The following is a 15955-nucleotide window of genomic DNA, read 5'->3' on the forward strand; positions in this document are numbered from 1 at the left end:
GATTCTTGAATTTAAAGCCATTTTACAGCCATTTTCTGGCAAAATATAGATGGACTGGTTATTCACCGGTGCATTTGTGGCACGGATCAAGTATATGAGATTTACTAGAGCGGTTAGATACGGGAAGAAATGGGACCAATCAAATTGGCCCATTACTTGATAACAATTTCTAGGGTTTTCATATTGATTTCCAAATTCAAATCTTTGATATACTTATTCCAATGGGGTATCTGATTTTTTCTATATACACAATTCTCAGACTCCGATCGATATGCAAGATATGTCCAATCACTTCTCAGTCTCATTCAACGCAACTGTCACGGCATCCACCTCCCCATGCAGCCCATCCAACCCACTAAATCCCTCCTCAATGGCCCATTTCTGTCCATCGGGACTGTGCAAAACGTGGCAGCTAGCACCGACAACCAACAAACCGGGTGGTCGGGAACCGGCCGCTTCAAATGCTTGACAGATATTTTCTAATGTCGAGCGGACGACACGCTGGTCAGGACAAGATGCCCGCTCAACAATTGCACAGGGTGTCTCTTTGGGCCATAGTGCGCGTGACTGTGTTGAGCCGTCCACGGGGTATGTAGTTAGGGATTCGATGAGGGCGGATAGTCGGTGGAGAGCCATCAGGAAGACGACTGTCTGAGTAGGTACGTAGGCGGGAGGGTTTGGAGCAGCGCCCTTCCGACCGGTTCCTGTGCAGATCAAAACCTGGTCTGCTACGCCTCGGTGGGTTGCTGGGATATCTGCGAAGAGAGAAGCGCTCATGGCGCTGGTAATGCCGGGAAGGACAATGGGGGTGTAGCCCTCGGCGCGGAAGAACTCGAATTCTTCGGCTCCGCGACCGTATAGATATGGGTCTCCTTGCTTGAGTCGGAGGACTTGTTGTCCCTTTCGCAGGGAGGCAAGACCCATCTGCAAGAACTCTTCTTGAGCCTGGTCGGCATTTCCAGGGAACTTGCGGGCGATGTGAACTTCTGTCCTGCGTGGGATCATGTCCAGGACTGGGGCGGGAACGAGTTTGTCTGCAAGAATGATGTCGGCATTTTGAATGGCCTTATATGTGGCACGGGTGAGTAGATCCGGGTGGCCTGGACCTGAGCCGGCAAGGATAATTGTGCCCTTTCTGGAGACCACATTGGATTCAGGCGTCTCTTGTGTGGTGTTGCCCGATGAATAGGCTTGTAGGATTTGGTCAATGTCGCCATCAGTGATAGATACAAGTTTCCGAAGAGGCCAGTATTCACAGATTTGCGATAACCAGCGCGTTCGCCGTGTCTTTGCTGCTGCGACATCATCTTCTGTGACCAGCGTATTGAAAGTATGCTTCTGGCCAGTCGTATCGTCATCATCGCCTTCGAAGGCAGCATCGGTCAGTCCTGCGGCGTGGTCTTCTTCCCAAAGCCTGCATCGCATGGCACCAAGCCGGTCAATGGCAGACCCAAGGTTGGTTGGCAGAAAAGCAGCGATTTCTCTCCTCAAGCGAGACGCAAGTTTGCATCCACGACCAGAGGTTGTGATGCCAATGTGAAGTGGTCCATCTGAGTAAGTAGACAGTAAGGTGAACGAGCACAAAGAAGGAGCATCAGACACATTGACTGGGATTCGAAGCCTCCGGCAAAGCTTTGAAATATGGGTACCTGAAAAACATTAGTAGGGGTTTTTATCAGGGACGACTAGGACTTACTCAGTTCAAGGTTGCCACCCAACGTAACAAAGACCGCGTCTACAACCCGATCAACTTCCTCCCTTCCCAGGGTAGTCAAGTCATCATCCTGGAAATCACGACGTAATAGCTGGACCGCGCCATTGGCAACGTGCTCAGCCAGCGTAAAATGAATATCCGCAGTCTCCGGCGCAATAACGACTGGTTTAGCGCCGGCCTCAATACTCTTTGTGCACCTCGCGGCAGCTAACGGACTAGCTCCGATGATAAGATGAATCTGCGATTCAACATTCCATGCGGTCATGAAGGGTGTCGTAACACCAGAACCATTGATAATGTCCTTCATGGTGTCGTTGATAAAATGTGGGGTACCCCTCCACTGATGAAATTGAACGAGGTCCGCTGGACCTTAGTTTGTTGCACAACCAGCAGAATCAATATGTCGTCGAACAGTATATACCAGAGCCTTGCAGGTTCTTTTATACTGTCATGCGTTATCCTGCAGTACTTCCGCGGAGATTCACAAAAGTGTATTCCGGAATGAGTAAAAGGCCTGTCACGATTGGTGATAGGCTGATAAGATAATTCCGGGGGAATCAACGCCACCCAACAGAACACAATGGGTTTGATAGCAATACACAATGGTTCGAGGGTAGGTTCTGTTGGTGATCTGGATAACAAGATGGCGGCTTTCAATGACTCAAGTAGACTTTTGGTAAGAAAATAATATTAACTTCTTTTTTTCTCGCATACTTCTTTTGACCCAAAGTAGTTTAACGCGGGATTGCGTGATTGACCTGCATGGGATTAGGTAAGCAGGGGTAAATTGCCACCCCAATTGGGAGGGCGGAGTGGAGCTTTGAGGGATGGTAATGAACCATAAGTCTTGTTCAACCTTAATGATTCGGTATGTACTACACACTAGTACCTACTACCGAATACACGTTAATTTTCTTGCCCGGGTGGTTGAGACAGCACTTGAGGAAAGATTGAACTAGCTATGCATGAACTACATCTAGAGTCGTATATCGTAGATATTGTAAGTTTTGCTAGTTTCTTCTATTTGCACACCGTCTATGGCTGAGTTTGATTTAACTCTCTATCTTTGTCATATGGCTTCCATCCATATGAACCTTCCATCACAGGAATAGACAACAGGGCCTTCTTTACAATATATAGGCTGTTGTACGATTAGTATGAAGTGCATGGCGAGGCGGTCTCAAAAGCCAACACACCGCAGAGATCGCACAGATGATCTAAGAGCATACAAGGCTGACAGAGGCCGAGGTCAAGCCTCATGCGCACCCCCAGGATCATCCGGGCCACCCTCATCTTGATCATCGATATCTTCCCATTCCGCATCAATAGGATGGTTACCCTCGACCGAAAACATGTCAGGTGGATCATCATCTTCGTCGAACTCATCTTGAAGCATGTTGATTAATTCCAACAAACCAGCTTGCGAGCGCCAAAGGTCATCAGGATGAGGGTGCGGTTCATCGTCTCCCTCTGTGGACTGTTCGGGGGTGGAGCTGGATGGGGAGGCTGGATTACTGGCCAGGTGGGGGCTCAAGCTGATGATTCGGACGGCTTTGGTCGGGAAGATCCGGGCAGGACTTTCATGTTGTTGCCGGGAGACATCGCCGGGGATGTTAGAGAGTGTTTGTCGCCAGCCGAGAGTCTGGAGGTTCTATTATCAGCCATATCGTTTCTAATTTGGATGTCATGATTCAGGGATCGTATACGTACCGTGAAAGTAGTCATGATAGCATCGTCGCATAGTGTCATAAAACTGACAGGCACCGCAAGCTGTGGCGCGGAGCTAGTGAGTAGCGCGTACGAAGCTCGACAGGGAGGATCGCCCGTGGGAATCTTGTTACGATCGTCAAGGGCGACAACGTAGACACGGTCTTGGATTTCGAACATCACGCGGTGATTGCGCACCGATAACCAGCCACCCAAGTCAAAGCTGGAGCCGTCAGTCTCGCATTCAATGATTGAGGTGTTGGCTGTAAACCCATTTTCATCTTGAATGGCCTTGCGCCAGTCGGAGCAGATAAAGACTCGACCAGCACGAGAAAAGCCGACAAAGAGATCGCCGTCCAACATGCCCGCTCCCCATTCATCTTCCCCATGCCAGACATGCTCTGGATCACTAGGTGGTGGGGAGAGTGGGCCTGTGAGGATTTTAAGCGGAGTCAGACAATCTTTGCGAGGTGGCCCCGAAGGCAAGGCACGGTGGTTTGGACCGTGCCGGGCCCCAGCCAGCGCCGCACTTGCAGAACGGGAACTGGAAGGGGGAGGGCGGATATGATATTTGTTTGTAGTGCACGATGGATGCAAGGCACCCAAATAGTTACCAGATGCCTTGTCATAGATATGGTAGCCTCGGGCGCCTACAGAGTATATGACCACATCCTTGTTTTGATCCAAGTGGCCGACAGCGTTAGGTTCGATCTTCAAGTGTGTCACCAAATGTGGAGGCCGCTGTTTCATATCATACACAAAACCTTGTCCTTCATTCGATACCACACACAGCGTATCATATGATAATTGGAAGCCTCTAGTTTGGCATTCATGATTCAACACCGCGATGCGCCGGAACTCCCCACGCGGTGCATCATCTACGTCGGCCTGCCAAACCTCCACAGCATCACCTTCCCGATCAAAAACAGCCATCCCATCCTGGTACTCGAGGTGCGCATATGGACGGACTGCATTCCCACCCCGATCCAGTGTCGAAGGCAGGCGCCATAGGATGCAGCCGCTGTCCATATCTGTAACGTTCAACCCGCCACTATGAGACGTCGAAACAAAGAAACGACGCTTGAAATCAGGACGGAACCGCCAGACTGGGTCATTGCCGACCTGGAGTACCGTCTCCTGGGTGATTGGACAGGAATCAGCCCAGTTGCGGGCAAGTATTTTCTGGCGTTTGCATAAGTCCTTCCATGACGTGGTGCCCTCGAATGATTTGGAAAAGCTACCAGCGCTTGACAAGAACGAGAGATCACGGGTGGTGCCGGGTGGGTGGGAAGTCTTGGAATCGGAGCTGTAGATCGCTTCTCGATGGGTGACGTCGATAAACTCGTGCCAGGCGGTGGAAGTCGCAGTGAGGGACGCGAGGGTGGAAACCGGGGTGAAGTCCAGGATACGCAGGACAATCTCCGGGGGAAAAATAGCTAGGGGATCTTCCACTGCCGAAGTGACGGTCATATTTAGGGCAGGGGCTTCGAAGTTGTGGAAGGAAATTGAATTGGTCCACTGAGTGACGACATGAGGGACAAACTCACCGCCTGATAAAGCTTATCGATAAGCTTATCGCGATGGCGATGGACGAGACTTGGGCTTCTCTCACTCTATGTGATGTGTTGTATGTACTTCTTTATGAACGCAGAAGAACCGGGTGGGTTTGGATACTACCTGTGCAGAATATTTACCATACAAAGCTGAATGTTCTTACCCCTCAAAATTTTTGGGGCTCGTACTGCATGAGGCGCGCTTAGCGCACCCCTGTAAAATGTAGCAAAATGTCGTGGAAAGATTGAGAGACTTACTTGTCTAAATTAGTAGATCAGGTTTTTTTTAAAAAAAAAACAAACGTACATTAGAATTCAAGCCTGTCAGAGAGAACAGAAGGAGAAGAGGAATCAAGGCTGGACTAAGCCAAAGCGGACGTCATCTATCAACCCACCCGCTCCATGTACATCGCCACAAATTTCCTCTTCTCATTACGAGCATCGTGAGAGCATCCTGAGACCATAACAACCAATTACCATCACTATTGCACTAAATACTTAAGCATATGACAGACCCACCTACCCTGGTAAGCAGGATTGTTCAGCCGTCCACGTTAATATTCGTGCGGGGCTGATCGGTTGACTCCGATCTTCAGTTCCTCATCGCCCAAGCTTTAATTCTTCAGAAGTCTGTTTCTCTTTCCCTCTCAAATCCAATACAGAAACCAAAAATCCATCATGACGGCTCAGTCGCTGAGGGAAATATCTGCTCACAATTTACGTACCTTTAAACAACATTATGTTTCGGAAATCTCTGGGTCCTTGGGAGATCTGGGAACCTTCCTGCCCATCGCTATTGCACTAGCCGTCAACGGTACCGTCTCCCTAACAAGCACCCTTATTTTCTCTGGTGTTTACAACATCCTGACGGGGATGTATTTCGGTATTCCACTCCCAGTCCAGCCGATGAAGGCGATCGCTGCAGTGGCTATCGCTCGCAACTTCTCTAACGGCTCGATCGCCGCGGCCGGGATGTTCGTTGGTGCTTGTATTCTAGTGTTCAGTATCACAGGTCTTTTGCACTGGTTTGCGAATGTCATCCCTATTCCAGTCATCAAGGGAATCCAGGTCGGTGCGGGGTTGTCTTTGGTCATCTCTGCATGTGGCAGCATGCTTGCACCCCTTGGTTGGATCAGCCCATCTTGGGCCGATAATCGGATTTGGGCTCTTGTTGCATTTGTTGCTCTGCTTACCACCCATGTCTATCGACGTGTTCCATATGCGTTGGCTTTGTTTGCTCTTGGTCTCTCATTCGCGATCATTCGGGCTGCTGTGGTTGGCCATTTGCCTGCATTTCAAATCTGGCAGCCTTTTATTGTGGTTCCAACGCCTTCCCAATGGAGAGTTGGTGCCATTGATGCTGGTATCGGACAGATCCCACTTACCACTCTCAATTCCATTGTCGCCGTTGTTCACCTTGCAAATGACCTGCTACCAAGCGTCCGCACTCCATCTATCACTCACATTGGTCTGAGTGTCGCTGGAATGAACCTGTTGGGATGTTGGTTCGGCGCAATGCCTGTCTGCCATGGATCTGGTGGTCTGGCGGCCCAGTATCGGTTTGGTGCACGGTCGGGTGCGAGTATCATCTTCCTTGGCATACTAAAACTTGTCATTGGGCTTCTCTTCGGGGAAACCCTTGTCGACTTGTTGAAACGCTTCCCTGCAGCATTTTTGGGTGTCATGGTTATCGCGGCCGGTCTTGAGCTCGTGGGTGTTGGCGAGAGCCTCAACACATCTGGTGCCCGGGATATTGGCCAGGCTGGAAGCGGCATGTTAGGGATCGCAGAGCAACACATTGGCCCTGTACTCACTGATGAAGAACGCAAACGACGATGGACAGTGATGATGGTCACTGTTGGCTTGCTAGTTGGATTTAAGAACGATGCGATTGGTTTTATTGCTGGTATGCTGTGCCATTCGGCTTATGAACTTCCAAAATGGTGGGAGCAAGCCCGGAGCCGGTGGTCGGAGGGTCGACTTCGCCTTGGATAAACATTTCTCATGACCTTACACTTTCTCTTTCATTGATGCTCTTATTACTCTATAATCTGCCACCCCTGCCCATAACGAACAACCGGTGCGTCTAATCATTCGTTTATATCCAGAAGTCCATTTCTGAATTTGCGTTCATATTTGAGAGACTTCACATGTACTATTTACGAACAGTATGTGCAAGGTTTCTGATTTCGGGGTATAATAATGAAATCCATTTTATCCAATTATAGTAAGCCAGCCATGACTCGCGTCAGCTCCTCATCCTCTGCCTGAAATGCATCTAGTGCATTGGGCGATCGATCAGCAACTCCGCAGTTTGAGATCCCTGTATTCGCTCCTGTATAGTCAGCCCCAGCTCTTGGGTCAAAATACAGACCGCCGGCGATCTCAAAGAAACTACTGAGATCCTCGCATTCATTGGAGTCTGCTTCCGGTGCTGTCCCAGGTGATAAAGGCCAGAATGTTGTTGAGGATTGTTGAGGGGTCGACATTCCAGGAGTTTGATAGAGACTCGGGGGGTGTTGAAGGGATGGAGAGTCAACATTTGAGGATCCTGGAGTGGAATCCCATAGAACGCGAGATTCGATGTGCCTTGAACGGCTTGGGGCACCGGAATTCGAGTCGGAGATAGTAGAACCATTTGCAGGAACAGCCCGTGAATGACGATCTGAGGACTGGCGACCTGGGTTTTTTTGCCAGTGCACGTTGAGCTGGATTCGCTTCAAACTGCGAATGATTTTTTGAAGACGTCGAGATGTGCGAGCTCGTGTGGCAGATCGGCGCACCATATCAACCGCAGTGTAAAATTCTTGTCGGCAGGCCTGACTGAAGCGAGCCGGGGCATGTAACACAGCCAGGAACAAAGCCGCAAGAGCTGAGATCAAAAAGTAGTTGAAAGGTTCGGGCCACTGGAAATAAAAATTGGAAACACGACTGAAATAGTCCAGCATATGGACGGTACTCTTGGCGGTTTCCACTGCAGTCGAGGCACCAGACAGGTCTTCTGCGATGCGGTTGCTACTAAGAAGGTTTTGACGATAGACCAGAATCCGAAGCTGATTGGCTTGAAGAGCTAGAAGCACCTGCAGCATCATTGCTCGATCGGTGTGCTCTCGTCCTGCCGAGGAGCGCCAGGTTGGATCGAATCGCAACTCCCGTGGAATGGAGTGGACCCATTGCTGTACCTGTGCGTCTAGGAATGCGCATCTTTCCGCTGTCGCCTCCCGTGACCTGTTTGGCCACCCAACCACCAGTCCCCAGACCTTCGTGCTGAGGCGGGAATAAGATATCATGCATGTCAAATAGGGTGTGGAATGGCCAGGCTCTGGCAGGTTCGTATCCATGTCCGACTCCTGGATGGCAAATGGAAGTCCAGTTCCAAAACACCATTTCCGGTCTAGCACGTAGATGCACCAGAATAACCGACTTGCCCACATCCACTCCAACGCACCTGGGAACACTCCTCCTGTTTTGTGCCACGTATCCTGACGGTGTAGGCCGAGCTCCATACTGCCCCGTGCAGCCATGCCAGTTAGCCGCCAGGCAATGACTTCGTCGTCTCGATATGAATGGAATATAGACTGCATTTGTTAGATGAGATCATTCCATAGAGAAGCAAAGGAAATACCAGCAGTGTCAAAATAAGAATCTCCTTCATGTCAACCTCGGCCACCTTGAGTCGGCTAGCAAAGCGATCCTCGACACTATCCGCCAGCTGCGCCGCAAGCTCACTTCGACCGTGCGATTCAACAAGCAAGGCGGTGGCCAACAAAATCTTCAGCACCTGAATGTCTCTCGCATGGAACCAGTCTTGATCTGAAGCTCTCGGTGCGGGTCCAGATGCACGATCGATAACTGGATCATATCGATGGTGAAACTCGACAACATAGGTACGGAGACTAGCCAGATCAACACACGGGTACATAATACCAACAGTGTCCTCGTAGACCTGAACCAAACGCAATATCTCCTCCAAGCCCATAGCCTTCAGAGGATCGCCAGAAATCACATCCACTTGCTCACCAGAGGGCGCAGGGCTTGGGGCAGTTGTAGAAAGGTCAAAATCCTCTTCATCGTCGTGATCGCTATGGTGGCTGTCTGCGGAAGCTAGCCCACGCTGGTGACCGAGCCCAAACTCAGCACTCGTTGGACCAACATACGTGGGAGATTTGGGAGCATTGAGGATACGGTGTAATCCAACGGCTGCTGCAGTTCCCCTCGCCGATAGTCTCGATGACTCGACTGGGCTGTTTCCAGATTCGAGTTCTCGGAGCCGAGCGGACATAGTGCGCATCTCCCTCTGCAGGCTCTCCAATTGTTGATTGACAGCTTCAAATCTGGCATTTACTCTGCGTGACATTAGTCTAACGGGCCCTGGATGCCCAGCTGCCAGGTTGACAATAAAAGGACTTTAGGAATGCTGATAGGGGCCGCACCGGTCATCTTTGGCCTCATCCTCGGGCGTAGTAGCGACCGGCCTGTGCGCCGCATAAAGACAAAGAATATCATCTCGAGCACACCGAGTGCAGGTATTTCCTCCACTACATTTTAACTTGCGTCTTTTGCATTCGTTGCTAGGGCGGTTAGCATCTCGGCAACTCGGAACTGCCGTGGCGGCGCACATACCATGCGACCTGTGTATACTTGGCTCTCTTCCTTGGCCGTTGGTAATTTGAACCATCCCCGCGTCTTGGTGAATCGGGATTCATGTTATCAGTCTTCTGACTAGATTCGTTATACTGGTGGGTGAGACAGAAATTATTGTAAAAGAGTAGCCGGAAAAGCGGAATTGACGAGGCTTATCAGAGCCGATAACGGTTCAAGTGGAGCATCAGCATTAACTTTGACCGATAAACACCTGAACATTCAATGTTTGAAGTAGACAGACGAGTTTATATGAATTTCAGGTCGTAAAAGAATATTTCAACGACACCTGGGCAACTCGGAAGAATTAATGCATAGGTAGAAAAAGCAGGAGAGTACAGGTTCGAAGGTTTTCACCACAATTTGAATCTGGCTTGAGGTGGTCCCGAGATCCGATTATATATTTCATCTTCGTTTAACATTCTTTTCAAACATTATGTCCTTGAACTCTAGACAGCGACCCCGTTGATTGATTCAAGAAAGCTCTAATGTCAACTTCCAAGTGATCATCCCATTGCTCAAATAGCCGACTTCTTCTCATAGGTTCGTCGGAATAGCTCATCAACATGGACAAGGTAGTAAGTATTGGGAGCCAGGCTATCAACGCTTCCCACAGGCGTATAGTTCTTCTGTTGGTAGGCTTTCTCCCGCATATTGCAGACCTATCATTGAACTTTGTTAGAAAAACATATAAAAGATGCATGTTTAGAAGAAACAAAAACCATACCTCATCATAGAACTCTGCAGACACTGCAGTACGAGATTCCAACCGCTCATTCAACCCGACCCGTTCCGCAATTCCGGAAGTATCTCCCCTGACACGGAAGGAGAATAAAGTACTGGCCAAACCACCGCCATAGCTAAAGACGCCGACCCTCCTGTTCTGTAGTTCCTCACTAGAAACATTGCTCAGCAAGCTCACTAGCCCGGAGTAAACACTAGCAGTGTACATATTGCCACAATTTGTAGGCGCTGTGAGGGATGGTTGAACGCGGCGAGCGAACTTTTCCTTAGTCAATCCGATACACATCCTTTCGATGATTTTGTCTGTCCGTGAAGCAGCATAACCGACGTCACAAACAGCATCTGGGATTTCATCATAGTGCTCGGGCTCTGTCCGAAGATCGTTGAACAACAAACGGCCGTAGGCCTTAGAGACGAGCTTGCAGTAAGGTGCATGGAAGACGAAATACTGGAATGTCTCCAAGAGGCTATCAGATTTGCACTCTGGATCTCCAATTATGAGCTTACCACTCTTCGCCATTGATTTAGCCCGGTACCGAGCGTAGCAATTATCCAATGCTTCAAGGTAACATGCGTTGGAGTATTGCCCATCGAAACTTGGGTACTCGCATTTGAAATCCCCTTTGTAGAAGTCATAGACATGTTTCATATAGGTCCCACGGAAGGGCTCCAGCACCAAAGGAGCATCGGCGCCGATCAACATGGCTACACAGCCAGCGCCGCCTGTGGGGCGGGCGGCAGGCTTGTCGTAAAGAGCGATGTCGCAGGAGACAACGATGGCATCCCGACCATCCCAGGCGGATGATTCAATCCAGTTGACTGCATTTAGCAGGGCATTCGTTCCGCCATAGCAAGCGTTATAAGTGTCAGCACCTTCAACATCCGTGTTATCGCCAAAGAGTTGCATGAGAACAGACTTGCATGACTTGGATTTGTCGAGAAGTGTTTCCGTTCCTACTTCCAAGCGGCCAATTGTGCTTGGGTCGATCTTGTATTTTTCCAGCAGAGAAGAGACTGTAGTGAGTGCCATTGAATAGGTATCTATAAACAAGTAGTTTTTTAGTATAGAGCAGGCAAGAAAATGTGTTTGGGGTGGTTGGGAGCTACCTTCACGGTCATCACAGAAACTCATCTTCTGCTGACCTAATCCAATAGTGAATTTTCCCGCACTAGCCCCCAGGTGTGTCTCGAGCTCGGTTTGTGGCACATACTGTAGGCTGCTGTATCAGTTATCCGAGAGAGTCAGTTGCGGATTGAGCGTAGGTGTATACGAACACGACTAGGAAAGTAAATTTCCATGGCCTTGATGCCCACATTGCTGGCGAGAGACCGCATGATTTCAGGACTGGAGCTACTGGAATGTCGTTGATATGTAGCGATAGTGGATATAAGAGTGAAAATTGGTAATGGTTGAAGGAGTCGACGAAGAGAGTGTGAATACTGTATTGCAAAGTAGGAGAAAAGAAGGCTTAGGGCATTTTATACACAATCAACATTCCCTACATTGTTTGTTCCTCATGATTAGGCTAGGTTAGTGAGGCTGCATACTCGTGACGAAAGATACAGCGTAGTCATAGCCACTGCTGCCTACCATTATGGGGTCATGATAGCTACTACAGTGTATATTCAAGTATCACTTCCTTTGACCCGGCCAGAATATACAAGGTGATGATTTCAAGAACTCAATTAATCTTAGGAATTATTCAGGTGTTCTAATTTGATGCTGCTCATGCATGCCTAGTCCTGTAGCCATTGTTTCACAGTGGCTTAGCACGAGAGAAATTCCCTGATAATTCAATGTTCTTCAATACTCAAACAATCAAGAAATCTGGGTTTGAATCTGTCGAACGGCCCAGCTACTACACATAGCCCGGAGAAGGGAGCAAGAGAATGGTAATATGAAGTGGTTTGAAGGGAAGTTCGGATAGAACAGAGAGAAGAGAGAGAAAAGCCCCACTGCCCAACGCTGGAAAACGCCAGAGCAGCACATGCTTTAATCGAATTTTATAATTTATTGATTCTCTTCATGCGTAAAATAATGCAGATTTAGATAAAGAGGCCAGGCAGAAGGATTTAGTTCCAAATGAAAAAGCTCCACTTAATCCATAGCTATCAGTCAATAAATAAATCTGTGGAACTACTGTGATTTGGAGTTTACCATCGAATGAAATTTATGTGTCACGAGTGTGATATTTTATCGCGATGGATTTACTTCTGGGTCTGGATCATCGAGCTAAGAATCAATTCACCGTCTAGTATGGTATAAATTGCCGAGTGTTGACTATCGTAATATTTGTAGTACCACGAGTAGGAAATTGCCAGTGAAATGTGACCACATAATTTGCAATCACTCAGCATTAGAAGGATAAAATTGAGGCGGTAGCCAACCCTTCAGTCCCCGCTATGATCAATTCAACTTGTACTTAGCTTACCGGAGTGCTCTACAGGTTACTTTTCTTTTGAATATTAATCTACTTATGTATCAACACATGTGTAGACTCGTGCCTTTACTGCTTATCTTTGAATTCGTAGGTTCATCAGTCTAATAGACCGTCATGTAGCTTCCCTTGAATGCTCTCAACGCAAAGGACCCGTGTGTAAGCCTCTTTCAAAAGCCCAACATAAAAGGCCCGTCTTCGCCGCTCCTTACCATGTGAATTCTCTATTCCTCTGTATTCTGATCCTACAACCACCAATTTCCGATATCATTTTGTGCGTTTTTCCTACTCCCCCTTTATTCGTTACGATCATGCCCTTTCTTTCTTTGTTCATTTTGCCCCAATTTCACTGGTTGCTTCATGATTATACTAGTTCGTCCTTTCCATAGATTGACCGGCATAGCTAAGTTCTTGATACCTAATTAATAGGAACTTCCACTTCAATCGTTCCCTTTGAATGTTGGACTTGTTTTAAGGTATATTTACTGGAGTGTACATGTGCATATGACGAGATAAATGACCAATGCGCTCGTAGAGATCCTTACATACCCCGCACCTTCGATAGCTATGCAACGTTCCATCTTCACCTCCATCTTTCATTTCTTGTGCTTCCTGTGCTTTTTGACAACCATGGCTGAAGGTCTTACCCGGTACCATAGCGTTCCTCCAAGCGATGCCATTATCATTCACGATATGCAATCCCTAAGAGATCTTTCTAAGGCCAACCCCGAAACATGTCTTCATACAGAGAATGGAGGATACTACCTCAAGACTCAAAGCCAAGAGGTCATTGCTATTGCTGCCGACGACCTATGTAAGGAGCTAGATATTGCTGCAGCTAGTGCTTATGCTGTACATGTCGCCGAAGGCGATGGGTTCGAAGATGGAGAGTCTGTATCTTCGCCTGTGCCAGATTTTACGAAGAGGGATGATCACGCAAGTAGCTCACTTCCCGAAGGCAAATGTAGCCACCCTCGTTGTTTCGTGACTCCTACCTGTTTGGAATATTCATTTTGCCACACCTGCCTTATTGACGCGCGCGTGAAGCGATGTATCTAAGATGTGTATATTCATTGATGTTGAGAATGATTATCTGATTGGGACTAGTAGGATTAAGGCCCTTTTTCCCTTTTTCCACTCCTTTGTTCGCTATTCTTCCAGGATTGATTTTTCTATCCTTAGCTTACTTATTTTGATATCTTGCATTTCCTCGTGAGATTGATCTACTTCGTTCTTAAGTGTTTTGAAGCTTTAGGCTTAGCCCAGTCTCCGCCCCTAATTTGGGGGTTCTCTTAGGTTCCGGTGCTTAGGCCTTCGTACCTTGCCCGTGAATTGTAATGCCCCGGGCGCACCTGCCAAGACTCCCACCACTACTGCAAAATCCGCCAAAATCCTTTGGAATTCTCCCCAGCGCTCGGCTTCAATGGTCGCTGAAAGGACTGTAGCTGATGTTTTGAACTCTGAGTTCTTGCATTGTAGGTCAAAGTGTAGCTCTCACTTGATCCGTTACTACCCCTCTACCAAGCTTTAAATGGATGAAGATATTTTTTCATGTCCTTCGCCTGCAGAGCATGATACTTCAGACCAGGATGATACTTATTCCACCAAACACAGGTCGTTCCGTCATCGTCTATGCAGGTATTATTCGGATATCCGTATTTGTGCGGATCATTCAAAACGCCCGTCATGAAACTCCAGGAATCGTAGATGACGGTTCGTATCTGCAAAGTATCAGCATCTTAAATCATATTATTCCCCAGTAAATCCAGCCTACGCTTACATCTGGATGCTCATTTTGAAACACTTGCACCATCAACTTCAGATGCTCGTTATATACCGATAGCCACGACGCATGAGCTAGTGATGCCGATATCCCTTGATCCAAGATATAGGGACTACGACCAGTAGGTGGGACATTCAAAAATAGAAACTTCCGTCCGCCTTTGGCGTATATCTGCTCCACGAGCGATTTGTACACGGCCATGAGTTCCGGTACTAAAACACTAGCATTCAGGCTGGAATAAGCCCAGCCGACGCTTTGGATAAGTCGTCAGTAAAGAGTGGCACCATGAGATATATCATTGAGGCATGTACTCATTAATGCCAATCCAAAAACCGAAAACTGTGTCATCTGAGCCCCATGGTGCGATCCCTGGCCTATCGCCATAGACGGACAAAAATGTCGCGACTTGCGAAGCCATATCTTCAACTCCGGCATTGATAATATTATTGTCGATAGTCGCACCTCCGACTGCGAGGTTATAGCTCAAAACGAGTGACGCATTATCTGCGGTCGTCAGGTCTCCTATCCAGTTGATGCCTCCTCCTGTTGTACCGGTTCCTGTAGTGTGTCAGTGCTTTTCGTCGGATCTTTCTTTCATTTAGATAATACTCACCCAATTCGGGGTTTCCCATCGGATTTTGAGGCGTTGCTTGTTCACCGGAAACATTGAAACTAGTCATGCTGTATGAATCACCGCTGTTGGAATTTAGAATGTGTTTTCATAGCATTAAGGTAGACCAGTAAAGCCTACAATGTGAAGAAATACGTTGGCAATGATGCCATTCCTGAATGCGATGCTGCTGCCATGGCAAAAACAGTAGACCAGCAAATCAGTGGCCATTTCATCCTGAGGGATGGCTTGTGTTTAAATGAAATATGCTGGAATAAATCCGCTTCGCTTCTGATATATGCAGCAAATCGCGGGTGAAGACGGCTCTTGACTTTATGTACTCGTGAACTATCAATAGAGAGTCGGCGAAATTCCGTGTGACATACACTATTTCATGGTTTTGGAATTTTGTCACGGACGGTGTTCCGTGAGGATAAGTAGTTCTCCTTGATTATCCGAGATTGTTCTAAGCTTAACGGCGAAGCGTCCGTTCACTGCGGGGTCGACCTAACATTTTAATGTCACCACATTTTCATATCTATGCATTGATTCCGGTTTCAATGCAACCCCGACATGGTCCTTGCATGTGTGATCTTTCTACTCTTCGACTAAACTCTTTTGGAAACGGGACTGGGATGAGTTGGGCAGAGCTACATATATTCAACCAATTGCATTGTGCAAAACTATCCAAACATCTAGGTCGAAATTCCGTTTTACATAGGGTAGTCATCCACATATACATGAATGCATAAATTCATCACCGTA

General features: G+C 47.9%; 7 protein-coding genes across 7 annotated transcripts; 2 read left to right on the plus strand and 5 right to left on the minus strand.

The window, feature by feature from the left end:
• Positions 1–288: 288 nt before the first annotated feature.
• On the minus strand, positions 289–2021 carry N7520_005969 (putative siroheme synthase; the record flags this gene model as incomplete). Its single annotated transcript, XM_057139903.1, has 2 exons — positions 289–1649; positions 1697–2021. 2 exons carry the CDS (start codon positions 2019–2021, stop codon positions 289–291), a joined length of 1686 nt encoding a protein of 561 aa, XP_056993909.1.
• Positions 2022–2963: 942 nt separating this feature from the next.
• N7520_005970 (F-box protein) lies at positions 2964–4891 on the minus strand (the record flags this gene model as incomplete). Its single annotated transcript, XM_057139904.1, has 2 exons — positions 2964–3356; positions 3425–4891. 2 exons carry the CDS (start codon positions 4889–4891, stop codon positions 2964–2966), a joined length of 1860 nt encoding a protein of 619 aa, XP_056993910.1.
• A 761-nt stretch (positions 4892–5652) lies between these two features.
• N7520_005971 (putative sulfate/molybdate transporter) lies at positions 5653–6969 on the plus strand (the record flags this gene model as incomplete). Its single annotated transcript, XM_057139905.1, has 1 exon — positions 5653–6969. One exon carries the CDS (start codon positions 5653–5655, stop codon positions 6967–6969), a length of 1317 nt encoding a protein of 438 aa, XP_056993911.1.
• Positions 6970–7196: 227 nt separating this feature from the next.
• Positions 7197–9680, minus strand: N7520_005972 (transcription factor domain-containing protein; the record flags this gene model as incomplete). Its single annotated transcript, XM_057139906.1, has 4 exons — positions 7197–8552; positions 8600–9320; positions 9408–9545; positions 9598–9680. The coding sequence occupies 4 exons, from the start codon at positions 9678–9680 to the stop codon at positions 7197–7199; spliced, it is 2298 nt and encodes a 765-aa protein (XP_056993912.1).
• Positions 9681–10133: 453 nt separating this feature from the next.
• erg13A (putative hydroxymethylglutaryl-CoA synthase) lies at positions 10134–11694 on the minus strand (the record flags this gene model as incomplete). The annotated part of the gene is made up of 4 exons (XM_057139907.1): positions 10134–10277; positions 10343–11400; positions 11467–11569; positions 11635–11694. 4 exons carry the CDS (start codon positions 11692–11694, stop codon positions 10134–10136), a joined length of 1365 nt encoding a protein of 454 aa, XP_056993913.1.
• Positions 11695–13427: 1733 nt separating this feature from the next.
• Positions 13428–13856, plus strand: N7520_005974 (uncharacterized protein; the record flags this gene model as incomplete). The annotated part of the gene is made up of 1 exon (XM_057139908.1): positions 13428–13856. The coding sequence occupies one exon, from the start codon at positions 13428–13430 to the stop codon at positions 13854–13856; it is 429 nt and encodes a 142-aa protein (XP_056993914.1).
• Positions 13857–14314: 458 nt separating this feature from the next.
• Positions 14315–15387, minus strand: N7520_005975 (SGNH/GDSL hydrolase family protein; the record flags this gene model as incomplete). The annotated part of the gene is made up of 5 exons (XM_057139909.1): positions 14315–14518; positions 14578–14833; positions 14892–15138; positions 15194–15276; positions 15332–15387. 5 exons carry the CDS (start codon positions 15385–15387, stop codon positions 14315–14317), a joined length of 846 nt encoding a protein of 281 aa, XP_056993915.1.
• Positions 15388–15955: the final 568 nt, after the last annotated feature.

The sequence above is a fragment of the Penicillium odoratum genome (genome assembly GCF_028828045.1).
Source record: "Penicillium odoratum strain IBT 22623 chromosome Unknown utg000005l_segment0_segment0, whole genome shotgun sequence".
Lineage (NCBI taxonomy): Eukaryota > Fungi > Ascomycota > Eurotiomycetes > Eurotiales > Aspergillaceae > Penicillium > Penicillium odoratum.